The sequence below is a fragment of the Pecten maximus genome, chromosome 2, assembly GCF_902652985.1.
Source record: "Pecten maximus chromosome 2, xPecMax1.1, whole genome shotgun sequence".
In the NCBI taxonomy this organism is placed as follows: Eukaryota; Metazoa; Mollusca; class Bivalvia; order Pectinida; family Pectinidae; genus Pecten; species Pecten maximus.
Window position 1 is genome coordinate 6,368,258 of NC_047016.1, and position 22,033 is coordinate 6,390,290.

The following is a 22,033-nucleotide window of genomic DNA, read 5'->3' on the forward strand; positions in this document are numbered from 1 at the left end:
TCAATCTTAAAATATTATGCATCATATTAGTCATTCAAAGGCATCATAACAGAAAACGGCGTAATGTTTTCCCTCATAGGAAAATATTATCAAATTGTTAGCCAATCACAGTGCTTGCTTCAAGCAGGATTAGCTATTTTGCATATGATACGGATCTAATATCCACATGATATACAGAAGCCGGGTGAAGCGTACCATTTTTTTTTATTAACCTCTAATTAGGGATTTGTCATTGACAATGGAAACGTGCAGTGATGTTTTATTGAGAACGGTGTCTTCATACCAACGTTTACTTACAAACTTTGAGTTGTTTGTGTTATTCTGCATTTCTTGTAATGATCCGGCGAAGGAATGATGCCTGAACCTTAACCAGTAATTATAAAATGAAACCATTAGTAAAGATTTGTACAGATTTTATTATACATAGCTGAAAACAAGCAATACAAACAAGCAGTCCTCTATCCCAGCAATACCAAACCAGCAGTCCTCTATCCCAGCAATGGTAGTGCCGCTGTAAAATAGTAAACAACCAATGTGGTCCGGTATTCCGGTGTTCTTACAGGGTTATGTTGATGTCGTTATGGGATTATACAGATGTTGATATAGGATTATACAGATGTTGATATAGGATTATCCAGATGTCATTAAGGGGCTTTTAGGATATTTAATGTTTGTCCTTAATGAAATCACATCCTAATGAAATCTTATTCATGTTTCTTGAAAATTATTGGAAGGACATTTCTCTAATTCCATACTGAAGTTTCAATTGATCCGAACTTTGCTTGCTAAGTTTCAGAATGAACAAAGAGGAACTGACAAACAGCTTGCTAGCTAGATGCTTGGTGTAGTTTATACATTCTAAGATTGTATTTGTTTGTTATCATTGGCCCTCTAGTGTGTATTTTGAGACTAATCAGTAACCAACAGCCAGCAATCTTGTATTTTGAGTTTTAAAGTTAGGTGTCGCTTTTTGTCATGACGTAATGGTTTGATCTTACTCAGAATCTATTCATATGTTCCTCTCGGCAACTATTTGTGTATTTCCATTTTTGGGACTGATTGAAAGAAAAGATTGCATGCAGGTAGCCATCTTTTGACGAATCTCCCAAACCTTTATATTCATGTTAATTCCTTAGTTGTGAATGTTCATTTTGAGACTGATATGGACCACTTGGATGTAACATTTGCCAACAACCGCTTGTTTAATATCGTTACAATATTACAGTGGTCGAGGTTTTGCTTTCAATTGATAGAATTGCTTTGGTTGTTTTGGTATGTGTTTTGTCTATTTTACTGATATTGACCACATAAAAGGTTTAAAAAAAAATAATTTCCTTTTTGACATATATCTCATCAATATGAAGTCAAACAGTATACTTACATGCAGAGAGTTGTTCTGAAAATCAAAATATTTGAGAAATTGAAAATCCCGCAATAGCAGGTCATGTTGTTTCAATTTGTGTGAATCAAATATTTATCAGCACTAATCGACTGCAATTTGACAAGGAGAGTTACGTTCTCCGTGTTTTAACTCGGTCTTTTATTTTATAGCGATTACTAAAATCTATCGATGTTAATTTAGTGCTAATTAAACTAAATGACATAATATCTTTAGTTAATAGAGTCAAATAATACCGATATATCATACTTGCTCGATAATTAAACATCTGTCGCGTTGGAGTTCCGAATATATATGTAAGGATATACATAAATAATGTCAACTGATCTTCAGAAAAACCTATCGGCTTACTTATCAAAGCATGGGGAATAAAATCAAAATAAGAAATAAACACATCGTCTCTTATCAGGCTTCAGTGTCATTAATTAAAATCATAACTACCACCAACCTGCTATACCACGCTATTTTAAGTATTAAGCTGAAGTTGATAAACAAGATAAAATAGCAGAAGGTAAGTTTTCCAGAAACAACTTCTATAACATTTCAAAACAACACTACGCGAAAGGTTCAAAACATTGATATATAACAGAAGATATTTAATTTTATGTGCTATAACTCAACATTCTATCACATAAAAACAACACTACGAAATAGGTTTAATGATTGATATATAACATAAAATGTATTTCACTTACGAAAGTATTCTGTACAGAGGTTGCAGGTTTTAGCACAGTTAGCAATGGCATAGTTTTTAGTATGAGCATCTTGTGATGTACATAGCACATTAGTCATGGAGGCACATATGTTGTTGAGGGCATGGTCTTCACATGGTACAGAGGGCCGTGGAGGAGTCGTCGCTGTCGTCGCCAAACCTTTCAACAATGTTTATCAGTTGAATTTGAATAACATATTTATGTGAATCGATATAGCATATGTATAATGTACATGATATTAGAAATTCATACATTAAAAGATACTGTTATCAAAACTCGGTTTTTTTTAAATCGGGTTTTAAGGATGTTATATATGACTAAACAAACTTCAAAGCTACTGTAAACAAAAACAAAAACTTAAGAGAAAATCCCCATGATATAAATATATTATGGATAAATATCTATCTTATATCCGTTGTGCTTTCTTGCTGATTAACATATTTTTCACTTATCAAAACTTGAATAAGTAACACTAGTTAGAAAACTTCCCAACATTATACAGAAATAGATGGCTGATGTGCAGCGAAGGACTTATTTTATACTTTTAAAAGTTTCATTTCGGTTAGTCTGCGTCCCCTCAGTGTAAAGATACATTTACAGGAAAATAACTGAAGGTCAGCGGCATATAGTATACTATTAAAAACATCTAAGTTTCGTAGGCTAGTAGAACATATTGGGTCGAAGTAAAGGGAGGAGGGTGTAATAACAATATACATATTGGTCAAATTCACACAATTGAGTATTGGAGTCGATTTTAAATCAAATATTTTGGCAATGACCAATATCTTCCTTTATCTATCGAGATGGATCAGGGAATAAGTTGATCGCACATCTAACCTATTAAAATAAATAACGATCGTGCGGACCACGCGGGAATCATCAAGCGGGTATAGACTCTGTGGTTGAATCGCTATAGTCAACTCTTGACTCATGGGGCATGCTATATTGATAAGACATAACTTTAAAATATAATTATCTTGGAAAGGCTGTATAATATAATTTCAGCATTGACAAGTACACATTATAAATCAAATTAATATGTCGTGTAATGTTCTATGAAATTCAGTTGATGATAGAGGGCTGATGACCAGCACAAATTGTGATCCTTGATTATACATGTATATGAATTGTTGATGATAGAGGGCTGATGATTAACACAAATTGTGATCCTTAACTATACATGTATATGAATTGTTGATGATAGAGGGCTGATGATTAACACAAATTGTGATCCTTGATTATACATGTATATGAATTGTTGATGATAGAGGGCTGATGACTAACACAAATTGCAGGTTTTAGCACAGCTTTCCTTGGCGTAGGCCTGAGAGACGGGCTCTTTGGATGAACACAGGAAGCTTGCAAGTCCAGGACATGTGCTGTCTTTGTCCACACACGGAGGAACAGTCGGCGCTAAAACATTCCAACATTAACATATTACATACATATTAAGATCGTAACATTATCGATGCGGTTGGTATCTTTTATATATGGGTATATTTTATATTTACTAATGATTTTATTCCTAAAATCGATTAAGACTGATGTACTAAAATAACACATAAACTATGATAGTACATGTATATACGTAATCGAGGATACCCACCACAGTAATCTACGTCAAGTAGGTTTCGTCACATTCGCATAATCAGTACCAATACAACGGAACCGTCAAACGCTACAACGCTGATGAATTGCATGCATATTGTCAGTAGACATTGACCTACATAAAGTGATTATTACCGGCAGTCGTTATTATAGTAGACGGTTCAGAAGGCGCTGATGATGTCAACGTCGACAGTGTTGTTGGTGCTGCTACAGTAGTGTCCGTTGTTGTTAATGTTGTTGTAGTTGTCGGTACCGTAGTTGTTGTAGTTGTCGGTACCGTAGTTGTTGTAGTTGTCGGTGTCGTTGTTGTAGTTGTCGGTACCGTAGTTGTAGTTGATGTTGTTGTTACTGTTGTAGTTGGTGTCGTAGTTGTAGTTGTTGGTGTCGTTGTTGTAGTTGTTGGTGTTGTTGTTGTAGTTGTCGGTGTTGTTGTTGTAGTTGTCGGTGTTGTTGTTGTAGTTGTGGGTGTTGTTGTTGTAGTTGTTGGTGTTGTTGTTGTAGTTGTTGGTGTCGTAGTTGTAGTTGTCGGTGCTGTTGTTGTAGTAGTTGTCGGTGCTGTTGTTGTTGTAGTTGTTGGTGTCGTTGTTGTAGTTGTTGGTGTTGTTGTTGTAGTTGTCGGTGTTGATGTTGTAGTTGTTGATGTCGTAGCTTAAATTGAAAGTTGTTTTTAAAACATTTTTATTTTTCATAATCAACATATCAACCGTCTGTCAAAACAATATAAAAGGATGATCAATTAGAATAATAATAACAATTAATACGTCACTAACTTGCGTCCATTACAATAGTTAATTACATCTCCTGAGAACATACTGTTTAATTAAGATTAATCAAAATGTCCATAGGTCAATCCAACTAACATGGATTAACACGTCTATAAAAACATGAATAAATACGTCAATCAAAGTAACATGGATTGACACTTCAATCAAACTAACACGGATTTATATGTCAATCAAAGTCTATAACATGGATTGACACTTCAATCAAAGTAACATGGATTGACACTTCAATCAAACTAACACGGATTTATATGTCAATTAAAGTCTATAACATGGATTGACACTTCAATCAAACTAACACAGATTTATATGTCAATCAAAGAAACATGGATTGACACTTCAATCAAACTAACACAGATTTATATGTCAATCAAAGTAACATGGATTGACACTTCAATCAAACTAACACGGATTTATATGTCAATCAAAGTAACATGGATTGACACTTCAATAAAACTAACACGGATTTATATGTCAATCAAAGAAACATGGATTGACACTTCAATCAAACTAAGACGGATTTATATGTCAATCAAAGTAACATGGATTGACACTTCAATCAAACTAACACGGATTTATATGTCAATCAAACTAACACAGATTTATATGTCAATCAAACTAACACGGATTTATATGTCAATCAAACTAACACAGATTTATATGTCAATCAAACTAACACAGATTTATATGTCAATCAAACTAACACGGATTTATATATCAATCAAACTAACACGGATTTATATGTCAATCAAAGTAACATGGATTGACACTTCAATCAAACTAACACGGATTTATATGTCAATCAAACTAACATTGATTAATACGACAATCAAACTAACATTGATTAATACGACAATCAAACTAACATTGATTAACACGTCATTCAAGCTATCATGGATTATTACGTCAGTCGATTGCATCAAGTTCGTATTATGCAACTGCCGAATGAAATCAAACAAAACTTCATTATAGACCGATAAAAACGGCGTTTTCTTTTCAGAGCATTGAACTCCAACGATTCTAGTCATATGCAAACTTCTTAACTTTGCTTGACATACTTCTATTTCAATACATATTTAAGTAAATGGCAGTTTATGACTCAATGTCATAAGATTATGATACCAAATATTACGCTTCAGATAATTTAATTTTTGTTGGCGCGAAACGTAATCGTGTGATTTTTTTATATTGAATTCAATTTTGAAATGTAATAAATAGAAAATTGTATGGTTTCTGTCCATACTATTATATGTTTTTACATTTGAGAATACCAACAGTCTGCTATACCTTTGAGATATATCTCAATTCAGTAATATACTCTCATGTGTTAAGATATCTAATCAACCCACTTACCTGTGTGTAGATATTTCTCGGCTGCGTTGTTATATTTTATTCAAACGTGTAGTATATGTTATATATAATCTAGTATCATTAAGTTCATCATTTACGTCATATTCATTCACGAAATCATATAAAAACATGAGCTTGCATGATTGCTTGTCTTTTTCCCAAAACGAAATCGCATAAAGTCAGGGAAGAGAATACATGGACAAAATCGACCAGCTGTTTTTGAGCTTAGTAAGCATATAAGGAGTCGTTTTATCTGCTTTCCAAAGGCAAACAACTAGAAACTACTGCTTCATTTCTTTCCTATCTAATTTTCTTTGGTGCCTCACTAATCAGACCCGGTAAAATCATTATTCGATACCGCTTCCCTAATCCTACCCGGTAAAGTTATTATTCGATGCCGCCTCCCTAATCCTACCCGGTAAAGTTATTGTTCGATACCGCCTCCCTAATCCTACCCGGTAAAGTTATTATTCGATGCCGCCTCCCTTATCATAACCGGTAAAATTATTGTTCGATGCCGCCTCTCTGATCCTACCCGGTAATATTATTGTTCGATGACGCCTCCCTAATGCTACCCGGTAAAATTATTATTCGATACCGCCTCTCTGATCCTACCCGGTAACTTTATTGTTTGTTCGATATCGCCTCACTAATCCTACCCGGTAAAGTTATTGTTCGATGCCGCCTCCCTAATCCTACCCGGTAAAGATATTGTTCTATACCGCCTCCCTAATCCTATCCGGTAAAGTTATTGTTCGATACCGCCTCCCTAATCCTATCCGGTAAAGTTATTGTTCGATACCGCCTCCCTAATCCTACCCGGTAAAATTATTGTTCGATACCGCCTCCCTAATCCTATCCGGTAAAGTTATTGTTCGATGCCACCTCCCTAATTATACCCGGTAAAGTTATTGTTCGATACCGCCTCCCTAATCCTACCCGGTAAAGATAATGTTCTATACCGCCTCCCTAATCCTATCCGGTAAAGTTATTGTTCGATACCGCCTCCCTAATCCTATCCGGTAAAGTTATTGTTCGATACCGCCTCCCTAATCCTACCCGGTAAAATTATTGTTCGATACCGCCTCCCTAATCCTATCCGGTAAAGTTATTGTTCGATGCCACCTCCCTAATTATACCCGGTAAAGTTATTGTTCGATACCGCCTCCCTAATCCTACCCGGTAAAATTATTATTCGATACCGCCTCCCTAATCCTATCCGGTAAAGTTATTGTTCGATGCCACCTCCTATGATCTCTTCTTAATGTTATAGTATCTCTATATTTACGACAAAGTCGTTATATTTAATGTATTATATTTTGGCGGCACCCGATACTTTTATGGTAAAGTAATACTAACATATATCTAAATTTATTGAGTATAAATTATTCTATTTATATAAAAAAGTAAATAATGGAAAATTATAATTCTCGTTTTTGTCAGTGATGATCTTTTTATGATTCATAATCAATTACAAATTACAAAAAAGGGAAAAAACAAATAAAGAAAACAAATATCATCTTTAAAAAATGAAGAAAAAAAATGCTACTCAGCATTTTACCTGAAATAAGTTGTCATCTTAATCAATTGAAATTTGGTCGGAAAATTAGTCATTAGCATTTGTAACTGATAAGTTTCTTCCGTAAAGTAAATATTCTGGGTTTTTTTCTTGTAATTATATTTCACCCTTAAAATCTTTCCAGGAATGGACAGCTGGAATTCAAAGTTAATTAGTATTCATCAAACGATTATTGTTAAGATAATAAATAGTCATGGACCTTGAACTATGGTTCTAGCCAAAACAAACAAATTGTTTTACTTTAAATATTTATATGAAACAAGACCAATAAAAACGTGAATCGGATATTATGCAACATCACGGAAGTATTCGGTACACCCGGATGAGTCAGGTCCGGAGGGTGTTTACTGGGTTAAACACTACCCATTTACCTTGCGAATCGTACAGCTTCTGGCAATCTGCAAATATACATATTTGATTTTTAACTTAATTTCAAACGTTATATTGTAACAACACGCGTTACGCATAATATACATATAAATGGCTGACGAAAACAACAAAGAACACCGACAGAATAACGAAACCATTATTCCAACTCAAAATTAAAACAACAATGACATTATCCATTCCCAGAAAGGGAACGCGTCTTCTGCCATACAAATCTATGTCAAATCCGGGTTACCTCACATTCTCAAAATGAGAACTAGAGTGGTGACCACATAATCACTGGGCATTACAATAAGTATCAAACACGTCTGACATCATATCAACAAGCATCAAACACGCCTGACATCATATCAACAAGCACCAAACACGCCTGACATCATATCAACAAGCATCAAACACGCCTGACATCATATCAACAAGCACCAAACACGCCTGATATCATACCAACAAGTATCAAACACGTCTGATATCATACCAACAAGTATCGAACACGTCTGATATCATACCAACAAGTATCAAACACGTCTGATATCATACCAACAAGTATCAAACACGTCTGATATCATACCAACAAGTATCAAACACGTCTGATATCATACCAACAAGTATCGAACACGTCTGATGTCATACCAACAAGTATCGAACACGTCTGATATCATACCAACAAGTATCAAACACGTCTGATATCATACCAACAAGTATCGAACACGTCTGATATCATACCAACAAGTATCGAACACGTCTGATATCATACCAACAAGTATCGAACACGTCTGATATCATACCAACAAGTATCAAACACGTCTGATATCATACCAACAAGTATCGAACACGTCTGATATCATACCAACAAGTATCAAACACGTCTGATATCATACCAACAAGTATCGAACACGTCTGACATCATATCAACAAGTATCAAACACGTCTGATATCATACCAACAAGTATCAAACACGTCTGATATCATACCAACAAGTATCGAACACGTCTGATATCATACCAACAAGTATCAAACACGTCTGATATCATACCAACAAGTATCGAACACGTCTGATGTCATACCAACAAGTATCGAACACGTCTGATATCATACCAACAAGTATCAAACACGTCTGATATCATACCAACAAGTATCGAACACGTCTGATATCATACCAACAAGTATCAAACACGTCTGATATCATACCAACAAGTATCGAACACGTCTGATATCATACCAACAAGTATCAAACACGTCTGATATCATACTGCAGAAGGAAATAGAAGTTTTCCAGATAATGACCATGAGGCTTTCCCGTTGCCCCCAAAATCAAATGAAATCAAAAATATCATTGATAAGTACATTCGTTAAGCATTTCGTCTATTATTCATCAAAACAAAGTGCATTTTATTGGCAGCATAGTGGCATAATCCTCCGCCGAGTTCCTGTATTCATTAGGTGACACACGAACGATGACAAAATAATGACACTGTTGTAGTTGATAAACAATCTACAATACTTACATTCGTCGCAGAATCCACAATACCGTGGACAGTCCCTAACGGCACTATCGTGTCCCAGAGTGGACGTCCAGCCACATAAACCCATGTCGTGGTCAAATTCTTTACATGTGAAGTAAGGTGGATCGTCCTTGTCAACACACATCAGCGAACCGTCTCCTGAAATGATGGTTATCGAGTATGCAAATTGACATGTCATTTATATTGCAGATTGATGTAAAAATAAGTTTTACTGTATAAATTACATCATAAATCATAAAGAAGAAACATACTACGTTTAAGACGTGTTTACATAACTGATCAATATACCAAAACGCCTTAATAAAAGATAATACATAATTAAGTTAATATTGCACTGATACTTGAAGATGTCATATCACATATCTATGATAAATTAGCATAATGTCAGAAACCAAATCAATAGCCTACATACCCTGTTTACAAGGTGTTGATTGAGGATTTGATGTTTGACCTAAGGGAAAAATGATTATTAGTATGGAACAGAAAATATCAACAAAGCATAATAGACGAGAATTGCGAATTAACTCTTCTTCGTATGCAATAATGTAAAATGAACTACAAAAGGTAACTTACTTAAATCGATGTACAAATATAGTATCTAAAATTAGTCTGATACATAAACGAAATATTCAAGGTTGACTGATCACTTCGCTTTTTGTATGTCTTATCCAGAGTGTTACGAGGAAGATGAAGCACGTTCCAGAAGTAGTCAACTTAGTGTGACTCACCGGCAGCACCGGACAATTTTTTAACAACGCAAATAAAAAAAAAAGAGAAAAACGGGAGGTCAAAGTTCCAGTGACAATGCTTGTGCGTGCTCGACATTAGACCAGCGAAGGCATATTTTGGACCACAACTTGTCGACCCACCAGGCGAATATAATGAATAAAAGTTTCCATCCAGATAAATCATAGTGGTTTCAACAATTTGTATCCATAATCATTGTTGGATTTTATAGCGAAGGATTATTACCACGGTATCCTTCTGAACTAAACTCAACTCAGCAGCTTGTCTCGATGGGATATGAAGATCGACGTTTGGAAAATCGAAAATATTCAATGGCTTTGATAATAGCCACCCGATTCTTATTTTTAGTGCGGGACACTGCTTGGAATAGACATCTTGTCTCATTGCTCTAGTACTTGGAATAGACATCATGCATCATTGTTCTAGTACTTGGAATAGACAGCATGTATCATTGTTCTAGTACTTGGAATAGACATCATGCATCATTGTTCTAGTACTTGGAATAGACAGCATGTATCATTGTTCCAGTACTTGGAATAGACATCTTGTCTTATTGCTCCAGTACTTGGAATAGACATCTTGTCTTATTGCTCCAGTACTTGGAATAGACATCTTGTCTCATTGCTCCAGTACATGGAATAGACATCTTCTCATTGCTCCAGTACTTGGAATAGACATCTTGTCCCATTGCTCCAGTACTTGGAATAGACATATTGTCCCACTGCTCATGAACAATATATCCCATTTAGATCTTGGCGTCCAACATCGAATGATCGTTAATTGATATATGTAAAATTGAGTTTTCTTTCTCTTATACTTCCTTCTTCCTCTTTCTTTTTTTAATCATTTTACAACGAGGAAAACATCGCTAAATGTGTATTGTTTCGCTCACAAAGATGAAACCATTAGGTTCAAAGTGGTAAGAAAAAATTATGATCAAAGCACGACCTGATGTGATAATGAACGGATTCAGAAATGCGGGCATCTGCAAAGTTCTTGATTTGTAACAAGTGTCGATAGTGCAGTAGGCACATGTTTACATGTATGTGTACATCGAAGAGTGTGTGACCGCGGTACGCTCAGTATATTGAGACTATCACACCATTTTTCACGATGAGAAAATTGTTTGAGCGACAACCACTGAAAAACCAGTGTGATAATGTATAATTCCAGAACTTATCAAAAAATTGTGATTACAAACTTCAACTAACAAAATCGAAGATAGCTGCCTGTCGGTCGTTTCTTTTTCTTTTTTTTTCTTTTTTTTTTAAATCAGACTCAAAATTCCATGGGCATAACTAGGAACCAAGTAAAACCTACACTTGAAATTTGAGAAATACCCTCAAAGTACTAAAAAAATAGCGATAAAGAGGATTTCCTAAATGTATCATGGAAGACAATCGATGGCTCACGTACCATTTGTGGACGTTGAAGGCTTAGCATTTGATGCTATTGGTGAAGCTGTTGTAGATGGTGCAGTTATGACAACTGGTTTTGACGTCGTAGTTGGTACAGCTGTAGTGGTCGGTTTGGGCGTTGTAGCTTCAGTAATCGGTACTGAAGTTGTAGTCGGTACAGTTGTAGTAGTCGGTTTGGGCGTTGTAGCTTTAGTAGTCGGTACTGAGGACAGTAACCAAAGTCATTCAATTCAAGTCAGGTATAGTAAATAAAAGATTATCGACAGAGGCTGAGATATTTAGAAGATGCATCAGGGGATTATTTTCAAATGCAATGTCCGCTTAAATATCACCATTTAACGATAATAACAAAATGTAGATGAGTGTTTATTAACCAGTACAAAAAGTGATATGGAGGTTTGTGATTTGTTAAATAGCGATTCTACATAGTTCTTGTCCATACACCGTGGCGATGAAATGTCCCTGGTTATTCAATTTTACAATTACCTGTCGTGGTGGTTGTAGGTGGATGAAATGAATCTTTACACTTACCTGTCGTTGTGGTTGTAGGTGGATGAAATGAATCTTTACACTTACCTGTCGTGGTGGCTGTAGGTGGATGAAATGAATCTTTACACTTACCTGTCGTTGTGGTTGTAGGTGGATGAAGTGAAACTTTTCACTTACCTGTCGTTGTGGTTGTAGGTGGATGAAATGAATCTTTACATTTACCTGTCGTTGTGGTTGTAGGTGGATGAAATGAATCTTTACACTTACCTGTCGTGGTGGCTGTAGGTGGATGAAATGAATCTTTACACTTACCTGTCGTGGTGGCTGTAGGTGGACGAAGTGAATCTTTACATTTACCTGTAGTGGTGGCTGTGGGTGGATGAAGTGAAACTTTACACTTACCTGTGATGTTGGCTGTAGGTGGATGAAATGAATCTTTACACTTACCTGTCGTGGTGGCTGTAGGTGGACGAAGTGAATCTTGATATTTACCTGTAGTTGTGGTTGTAAGCGGTTGAAATGAATCTTTACACTTACCTGTCGTGGTGGCTGTAGGTGGACGAAGTGAATCTTTACATTTACCTGTCGTTGTGGTTGTAAGCGGTTGAAATGAATCTTTACACTTACCTGTCGTTGTGGTTGTAGGTGGATGAAATGAATCTTTACACTTACCTGTCGTTGTGGTTGTAGGTGGATGAAATTAATCTTTACACTTACCTGTCGTTGTGGTTGTAGGTGGATGAAGTGAAACTTTACATTAACATCCCGTGTTGGCTGTAGGTGGATTAAATGAAACTTTACACTTAGCTGTCGTGGTGGCTGTAGGCGGACAAGTGAATCTTTACACTTAGCTGTTGTGGTGGTTGAAGGTAGATAGGTGAATATTTACACTTACCTGTCGTTGTGGTTGTAGCCGGATAGGTGAATATTTACACTTACCCATCGTCGTGGTTGTAGTGGGATGAAGTGAATAGATTATATCAGCAATACGTTGTAAATGATTGGCGTCTGTAAATATATATTACGATTTTGATAAGTATATATCATGATTTACCTTATTTTGTAATTGTACATTTGATAAAAACAATCGGCTAGTCGCTTACTCTGTTTTCATTGTAAACTACTGAGCTTGTTTTTGGCAGATCATTTTGATATTTTAATAGTTATTTACAATCATGCTATGACATACCTCCATTACACAGGTGAGGATGGTCGCATGTCCTAGTTCCGGACTCTGATCCGTGATCTGGCTGATGACATTTGTGCCCCTGGGATGTAACATGATCGGAGGCCCACTTTATAAATAGACGGGACATAATTAAGGATTGGTTACATACCAGTTATCACTGAATGCATCAATTACTAAAACCTGCGCAAGACAATCCTGATAAATAATTTGGTCTTTGTTCGACTTCTGCCGAGATGATATTAGTTCGATACCTCGGTCGGACGTGAAAAGGTATGGGGGTCGCTTAACTTTCCCAGTAAATAACAATACACAGAAATGTCTTTAGAGTTCTTCCTTTTCCCAAACCATAAAACAGAATGAAACGATACCGTAGTACGTATATATTGAAAAAATAACCACTTTCTGAATTGCATTGTAATATATTCTGGAAGATGCTTGACTCATATAGAAGGATTTCTTAATTGAAAAAATTCGTAGTTGTAGATTCTGTGAATTGTTAAAATAAGCCAATATTACTTACAGTTAATACAGCAAATTCAATGACTTTGTAAGATATGGAAGCATACATGGAAACTTAATTTATATTTTGTAAACGTCACCTCAATCCTTGTGGGTGTCGCGATGTACCTACCATACATCCATACATATGTCGAATGTGAGGAGTGTCATCATGGTTTAGGTGACTTTCGTTGAAGCATACCTGGAGAAACGGAGTGTTTTAAGGGTAAAGATATTATTATTATGTAATACATACAAAAGTAAGTAATGCATGATGTGGATATACATGTATGATATCTTAATGTACTCGTGTTTCAATAAGAAAAATAAGACATACCACTTTAGCCATATTTGAACCTAATCAAGGTCAAGGTCAAATGATATATATATGTTTATTATGACAGATGTACTTACCGTACGCGGATGACAGGCAATGACGGTGTTACACTGGTCAACAAAGTTATTCTCGGGACATCCAAAACATAATTTAACATTGCTCTTCAAAGCGTTGTCGAGAGTTACTTTGACTACAAATACACAAATCCTTTGATTAATTGAATAAGGTTAACTGAACGAGAGAAAATCAAATCTGTCACAAAGGAAAATCTACCTTGAGAAAATCGTTTTGTTCCCAAATCTTATCAGGGTAATAATTGTATCATTAATAGAAGAATATCTCTTGTCGTCACTTGATCTCTCGTTTTAGCTAGAATGACTGGAACTTATTATCATGAACAGGCACTATTCCATCTCTCTCCTATCATTTATAATGGTCTGACACCATTCCTTCTCTCCCCTATCATTTATAATGGCCTGACACCATTCCTTCTCTATCCTATCATTTATAATGGCCTGACACCATTACTTCTCTCCTACCATTTATAATGACCTGACACAATTCCTTCTCTCTCCTATCATTTATAATGGCCTGACACCTTTCCTTCTCTCTCCTATCATTTAAAATGACCTGACACCATTCATTATCTCCTATCATTTATAATGGCCTGACACCATTCCCCTCTCTCCTATCATTTATAATGGTCTGACACCATTCCTTCTCTCTCCTATCATTTATAATGGTCTGACACCATTCCTTCTCTCTCCTATCATTTATAATGGTCTGACACCATTCCTTCTCTCCCCTATCATTTATAATGGTCTGACACCTTTCCTTCTCTCCCCTATCATTTATAATGGTCTGACACCATTCCTTCTCCCCTATCATTTATAATGGTCTGACACCATTCCTTCTCTATCCTATCATTTATAATGGTCTGACACCATTCCTTCTCTCCCCTACCATTTATAATGGCCTGACACCATTACTTCTCTCCTACCATTTATAATGACCTGACACCTTTCCCTCTCTCCCCTATCATTTATAATGGTCTGACACCTTTCCCTCTCTCCCCTATCATTTATAATGGTCTGACACCATTCCTTCTCTCCTACCATTTATAATGGTCTGACACCTTTCCCTCTCTCCTATCATGTATAATGGCCTGACACCATTCCTTCTCTCTCCTATCATTTATAATGGTCTGACACCATTCCTCCCTCTCTCCTATCATTTATAATGGTCTGACACCATTCCTCCCTCTCTCCTATCATTTATAATGGTCTGACACCATTCCTTCTCTCTCCTATCATTTATAATGACCTGACACCATTCCTCCCTGTCTCCTATCATTTATAATGGTCTGACACCATTCCTTCTCTCTCCTACCATTTATAATGGTCTGACACCATTCCTCTCTCTCCCCTATCATTTATAATGGTCTGACACCATTACTTCTCTCTCCAACCATTTATAATGGTCTGACACCATTCCTTCTCTCTCCTATCATTTATAATGGTCTGACACCATTCCTTCTCTCTCCTATCATTTATAATGGTCTGACACCATTCCTTCTCTCTCCTATCATTTATAATGGTCTGACACCATTCCTTCTCTCCTACCATTTATAATGGTCGGACACCATTCCTTCTCTCCTACCATTTATAATGGCCTGACACCATTCCTTCTCTCTCCTACCATTTATAATGGTCTGACACCATTCCTTCTCTCCTATCATTTATAATGGCCTGACACCATTCCTTCTCTCTCCTATCATTTATAATGGTCTGACACCATTCCTTCTCTCCCCTACCATTTATAATGGCCTGACACCATTCCTTCTCTGCTATCATTTATAATGGTCTGACACCATTCCTTCTCTCTCCAACCATTTATAATGGCCTGACACCATTCCTTCTCTCTCCTACCATTTATAATGGTCTGACACCATTCCTTCTCTCTCCTACCATTTATAATGGCCGGACACCATTCCTTCTCTCCCCTATCATTTATAATGGTCTGACACCATTCCTTCTCTATCCTATCATTTATAATGGTCTGACACCATTCCTTCTCTCCTATCATTTATAATGGCCTGACACCATTCCTTCTCTGCTATCATTTATAATGGTCTGACACCATTCCTTCTCTCTCCTACCATGTATAATGGCCTGACACCATTCCTTCTCTCCCCTATCATTTATAATGGCCTGACACCATTCCTTCTCTCTCCTATCATTTATAATGGTCTGACACCATTCCTTCTCTCTCCTACCATTTATAATGGTCTGACACCATTCCTTCTCTCTCCTACCATTTATAATGGCCTGACACCATTCCTTCTCTCCCCTATCATTTATAATGGTCTGACACCATTCCTTCTCTCTCCTACCATTTATAATGGCCTGACACCATTCCTTCTCTCTCCTACCATTTATAATGGTCTGACACCATTCCTTCTCTCTCCTACCATTTATAATGGTCTGACACCATTCCTTCTCTCTCCTACCATTTATAATGACCTGACACCATTCCTTCTCTCCTACCATTTATAATGGCCTGACACCATTCCTTCTCTCCCCTATCATTTATAATGGTCTGACACTATTCCTTCTCTCTCCTATCATTTATAATGGTCTGACACCATTCCTTCTCTCTCCTACCATTTATAATGGTCTGACACCATTCCTCTCTCTCCCCTATCATTTATAATGGTCTGACACCATTCCTTCTCTCCCCTATCATTTATAATGGTCTGACACCATTACTTCTCTCTCCTATCATTTATAATGGCCTGACACCATTCCTTCTCTCCTATCATTTATAATGGCCTGACACCATTCCTTCTCTGCTATCATTGATAATGGTCTGACACCATTCCTTCTCTCCTACCATTTATAATGGCCTGACACCATTCCTTCTCTATCCTACCATTTATAATGGCCTGACACCATTCCTTCTCTCTCCTATCATTTATAATGGTCTGACACCATTCCTCTCCCTCCTATCATTTATAATGGTCTGACACCATTCCTTCTCTCTCCTATCATTTACAATGGTCTGACACCATTCCTCTCTCTCCTATCATTTATAATGGTCTGACACCATTCCTTCTCTATCCTATCATTTATAATGGTCTGACACCATACCCCTCTCTATCCTACCATTTATAATGGCCTGACACCATTCCTTCTCTCCTCCTATCATTTATAATGGTCTGACACCATTCCTTCTCTATCCTATCATTTATAATGGCCTGACACCATTCCTTCTCTCTCCTATCATTTATAATGGTCTGACACCATTCCCCTCTCTATCCTACCATTTATAATGGTCTGACACCATTCCTTCTCTCTCCTATCATTTATAATGGTCTGACACCATTCCTTCTCTGCTATCATTTATAATGGTCTGACACCACTCCTTCTCTCTCCTATCATTTATAATGGTCTGACACCATTCCTTCTCTCCCCTATCGTTTATAATGGTCTGACACCTTTCCTTCTCTCCCCTATCATTTATAATGGTCTGACACCATTCCTTCTCTCTCCTATCATTTATAATGGTCTGACACCATTCCTTCTCTCTCCTATCATTTATAATGGTCTGACACCATTCCTTCTCTCTCCTACCATTTATAATGGTCTGACACCATTCCTTCTCTCTCCTACCATTTATAATGGCCTGACACCATTCCTTCTCTCCCCTATCATTTATAATGGTCTGACACCATTCCTTCTCTCTCCTATCATTTATAATGGTCTGACACCATTCCTTCTCTCTCCTACCATTTATAATGGTCTGACACCATTCCTCTCTCTCCCCTATCATTTATAATGGTCTGACACCATTCCTTCTCTCCCCTATCATTTATAATGGTCTGACACCATTACTTCTCTCTCCTATCATTTATAATGGCCTGACACCATTCCTTCTCTCCTATCATTTATAATGGCCTGACACCATTCCTTCTCTGCTATCATTGATAATGGTCTGACACCATTCCTTCTCTCCTACCATTTATAATGGCCTGACACCATTCCTTCTCTATCCTACCATTTATAATGGCCTGACACCATTCCTTCTCTCTCCTATCATTTATAATGGTCTGACACCATTCCTCTCCCTCCTATCATTTATAATGGTCTGACACCATTCCTTCTCTCTCCTATCATTTACAATGGTCTGACACCATTCCTTCTCTCTCCTATCATTTATAATGGTCTGACACCATTCCTTCTCTCCTATCATTTATAATGGTCTGACACCATTCCTTCTCTTTCCAACCATTTATAATGGCCTGACACCATTCCTTCTCTCTCCTATCATTTATAATAGTCTGACACCTTTCCTTCTCTCTCCTATCATTTATAATGGTCTGACACCATTCCTTCTCTCTCCTATCATTTATAATGGTCTGACACCATTCCTTCTCTCTCCTATCATTTATATTGGTCTGACACCATTCCTTCTCTCTCCTATCATTTATAATGGTCTGACACCATTCCTTCTCTATCCTATCATTTATAATGGCTTGACACCATTCCTTCTCTCTCCTATCATTTATAATGGCCGGACACCATTCCTCCTCTCCCCTATCATTTATAATGGCCTGACACCATTCCTTCTCTCTCCTATCATTTATAATGGCCTGACACCATTCCTTCTCTCTCCTATCATTTATAATGGTCTGACACCATTCCTTCTCTCTCCTATCATTTATAATGGCCTGACACCATTCCTTCTCTCCCCTACCATTTATAATGGCCTGACACCATTCCTTCTCTCTCCTATCATTTATAATGGTCTGACACCTTTCCTTCTCTCTCTCATTAATTTTTCCTTTTATTGAGCATACGAAACATCTTACTGTACCTGCTGTATGTTTTTCATACTTACCGATATGGCTAGGGTTGTTAAGTGGATGTGCGCCAAGGTCTAGAAGTATAAATTATGAAAAGGATATTTTTCACACTTAATGATTGACTAAAATATTTCAATGTGATTTCCAATAGCTGTTCAAAAGGTATTTTACTTCGTGTTTCTGAAAACAATCTTGATTCTGAATGTCTTTACTTTTTATGCTGAAAATGTACAACAATCATAATTCAAACATTGTACAAACATGTCAAAATATTGATTAATATCATAGTTATTGTTTCGGAAACAATTCGTCATTGAATTGAATTCGCCCCTGCTTTTGTATTTGTTTTTCAAATACATGACAAAGTTAACAACACATTCACTTATTTAGTTTTCTTTTGGTTTCATAACTTAGGTTTTGTACTTACCTATCCTACATCTGGGGTCAATCTCGGGCGAATCTCCGCCATCCGCTGTCAACAAGAACATACTTTTTAACATGAATTCATTGTAATTAATTTTCTAGCATAAAAAGGACCAAATAACTTTTAGTGACTCATTTCCCCTCAACCTCTCTTGCCTAAATACATTTTACTGTGTCACACATTTCCGTCAATGATGTAGTTAAAATCATTTTGACTCTATCTAGCATATAATGTTTATTGAAAGGTGTTAATATTTCTGTTACATGCGGTACTCAATTGTTAGATTGGTCTATATATAGTGTAGGCATACACCTACTGAACGAGTATGGTCTATATACAATCAGTGGTGTTACCACACGCTGAAGTCATACACCTGCTGAACGAATATGGTCTATATACAATCAGTGGTGTTACCACACGCTGAAGTCATACACCTACTGAACGAGTATGGTCTATATACAATCAGTGGTGTTACCACACGCTGAAGTCATACACCTACTGAACGAGTATTGTCTATATACAACCAGTGGTGTTACCACACGCTGAAGTCATACACCTACTGAACGAGTATGGTCTATATATAATCAGTGGTGGTACCACACGCTGAAGTCATACACCTACTGAACGAGTATGGTCTATATACAATCAGTGGTGTTACCACACGCTGCAGTCATACACCTACTGAACGAGTATGGTCTATATACAATCAGTGGTGTTACCACACGCTGAAGTCATACACCTACTGAACGAGTATGGTCTATATACCATCAGTGGTGTTACCACACGATGAAATCATACACCTACTGAACGAGTGTGGTTTATATACAACCAGTGGTGTTACCACACGCTGAAATCATACACCTACTGAACGAGTATGGTCTATATACAATCAGTGGTGTTACCACACGCTGAAGTCATACACCTACTGAACGAGTATGGTATATATACAATCAGTTGTGTTACCACACGCTGAAGTCATACACAGTCACATACTGACTTGAATACACATCAAATTTATTTAAAATACTTACAACAGTCTGCTGGCGGGGAAATCCTCCCTAAAATCGTAAGTGTTGAAAGTCTTAAAAGTCAAGGACTTAACGATTGTTACACGTATTAGAATATAAACCATATAATGTGATGGATTTTCAATTTCAGTTTCAAGAAATTTTATTGACATAGAGTCAATATAATTAGACATCAGGCATAGCCTCTGAAAGTTTTGTCCTTAGGTTCACAACAGGTGGTAGGAAATATAGACAAATACACATTAACATGATAGATTAATTTAAGGGGAAGTAACTCCTTGTCCAATATTCTTTAGGATAGTAACCCTTTAACTAGGTTATTGAATTTGAAATACTTACTAGAATATTATCTTATATGTGAATAAACAGTTGACATTCATATAAATATACTATTGATCATAAGTATTTGGTAATATTTACCTGTGAAGATATCATCACATGGAAGCTGGCCCTGTACTGCAGTACATACTGAAACATACAGTATGTTAAAACAATCGGTATTGTTTTGCACAGCATATATCACAAGTATTGATTGTTAATGATGATATATGTGTTTGGAAAATATAAAATTGTATCAAAAACAAAAATTGTACATTTATATTACTTTAAACTTAAAGAGAAATCCCTTGTGCAACGTCACATCGGATTTCAACGTGTAAGAATCCTTAAACCACAAGGTATCTAAACCAGCTTAGAATATCAACGTAATAGCGAAATCATTATGCGAACTCAAAATCGATTAAATGACGGTAGAGTATATACAAAAATATATATTTTGGTGGACACTCTTGTACAGAATAAGACCGGGTGTCCAGGACAGTAAGCCTGCCTTATCGATCTTATTCATATATAAATTACATCGGTGTTGTAACTATCTTTGCGATAACGAAGAGTCAAAGTTGGTGTAATCATTGACGACAAACACGCTGAAACATGTCATTAACGGCATGAGGAATTGCCGATTCTCGGAGGAATAAATAACCCTGGTGACACTAACTATAACAGCGCTATACAATAAACATTCAAAGTGGATATGGTTTACATTGAAATACCACTCTGGCACCTTGTTTCTGTGTTTGAGCGAGTTTAAGTAATTCCGCAGCGTTGATTCATGTCGATATTGTCTTTTTGTCATTACTTACTAAAGAATCAATGATTCCATCAACAAATCTCACGAGTATAAAGTAGGAAAAGGAAAGTATAAAATCTAATATGGTCTTAAGTTCTTTGGTAGGTGTCCTAGGCTCGGTTATAACCGGAACAAGGACGTTAAGCCCCATCAATCAATCAATCAATCAAGTTGTTTGGTAGGAATAGACTGATGAAAATGTATAAAAAATATCATACCGGTGCTGACCAACAATTTCCAGTTTTCGCCACTTATGTCTTACGGCATATCTATATAGTAAGTCATTGTCTTACCAGAGATAAAGACGAGTGCTATCCGAGCGAAATCCATGACTGCAGACATTTGTATGTCGTGTGTTAGAATATCTGGTTGTATAAAACTGGAGATAGCGATATGTACGTGACCTACTAATGATAGGCACCAGTCGCGTAACAATTATCTGTACATAGTTGTTTTCATCATGATTATTATGATTTATTCCATTACTGTCTATATTTTGTTTTACTTGGCTTGGACCCACGATATATATTATTTTGACGTTATCAATATCATTAACTGAGTCACAGCTT

General features: G+C 36.5%; 1 protein-coding gene across 1 annotated transcript; it reads right to left on the bottom strand.

Annotated features, from left to right (window-relative positions):
• Window positions 1-396: 396 nt before the first annotated feature.
• On the bottom strand, window positions 397-21,940 carry LOC117315186 (mucin-5AC-like). The gene is made up of 18 exons (XM_033869334.1): window positions 21,758-21,940; window positions 20,756-20,803; window positions 20,339-20,365; window positions 19,311-19,355; window positions 18,919-18,957; window positions 14,097-14,209; window positions 13,816-13,884; window positions 13,185-13,290; window positions 12,935-13,003; window positions 11,505-11,708; window positions 9,754-9,792; window positions 9,324-9,479; window positions 7,803-7,829; window positions 3,856-4,368; window positions 3,397-3,525; window positions 2,095-2,271; window positions 1,382-1,396; window positions 397-511 (listed from the first exon to the last, which is right to left on the bottom strand). The coding sequence occupies exons 1-18, from the start codon at window positions 21,804-21,806 to the stop codon at window positions 489-491; spliced, it is 1,848 nt and encodes a 615-aa protein (XP_033725225.1). The 5' UTR covers window positions 21,807-21,940; the 3' UTR covers window positions 397-488.
• Window positions 21,941-22,033: the final 93 nt, after the last annotated feature.

Coding starts and splice junctions, on each gene's coding strand:
- LOC117315186 (XM_033869334.1), bottom strand. CDS start 21,806: ATGTCTGCAGTCATGGATTTCGCTCGGATAGCACTCGTCTTTATCTCT. Junction 14,210..18,918: donor TAACAACCCTAGCCATATCG/GTAAGTATGAAA, acceptor GTGTATTTGTAG/TCAAAGTAACTCTCGACAAC. Junction 2,272..3,396: donor TGCTAAAACCTGCAATTTGT/GTTAGTCATCAG, acceptor CATTGTTGAAAG/GTTTGGCGACGACAGCGACG.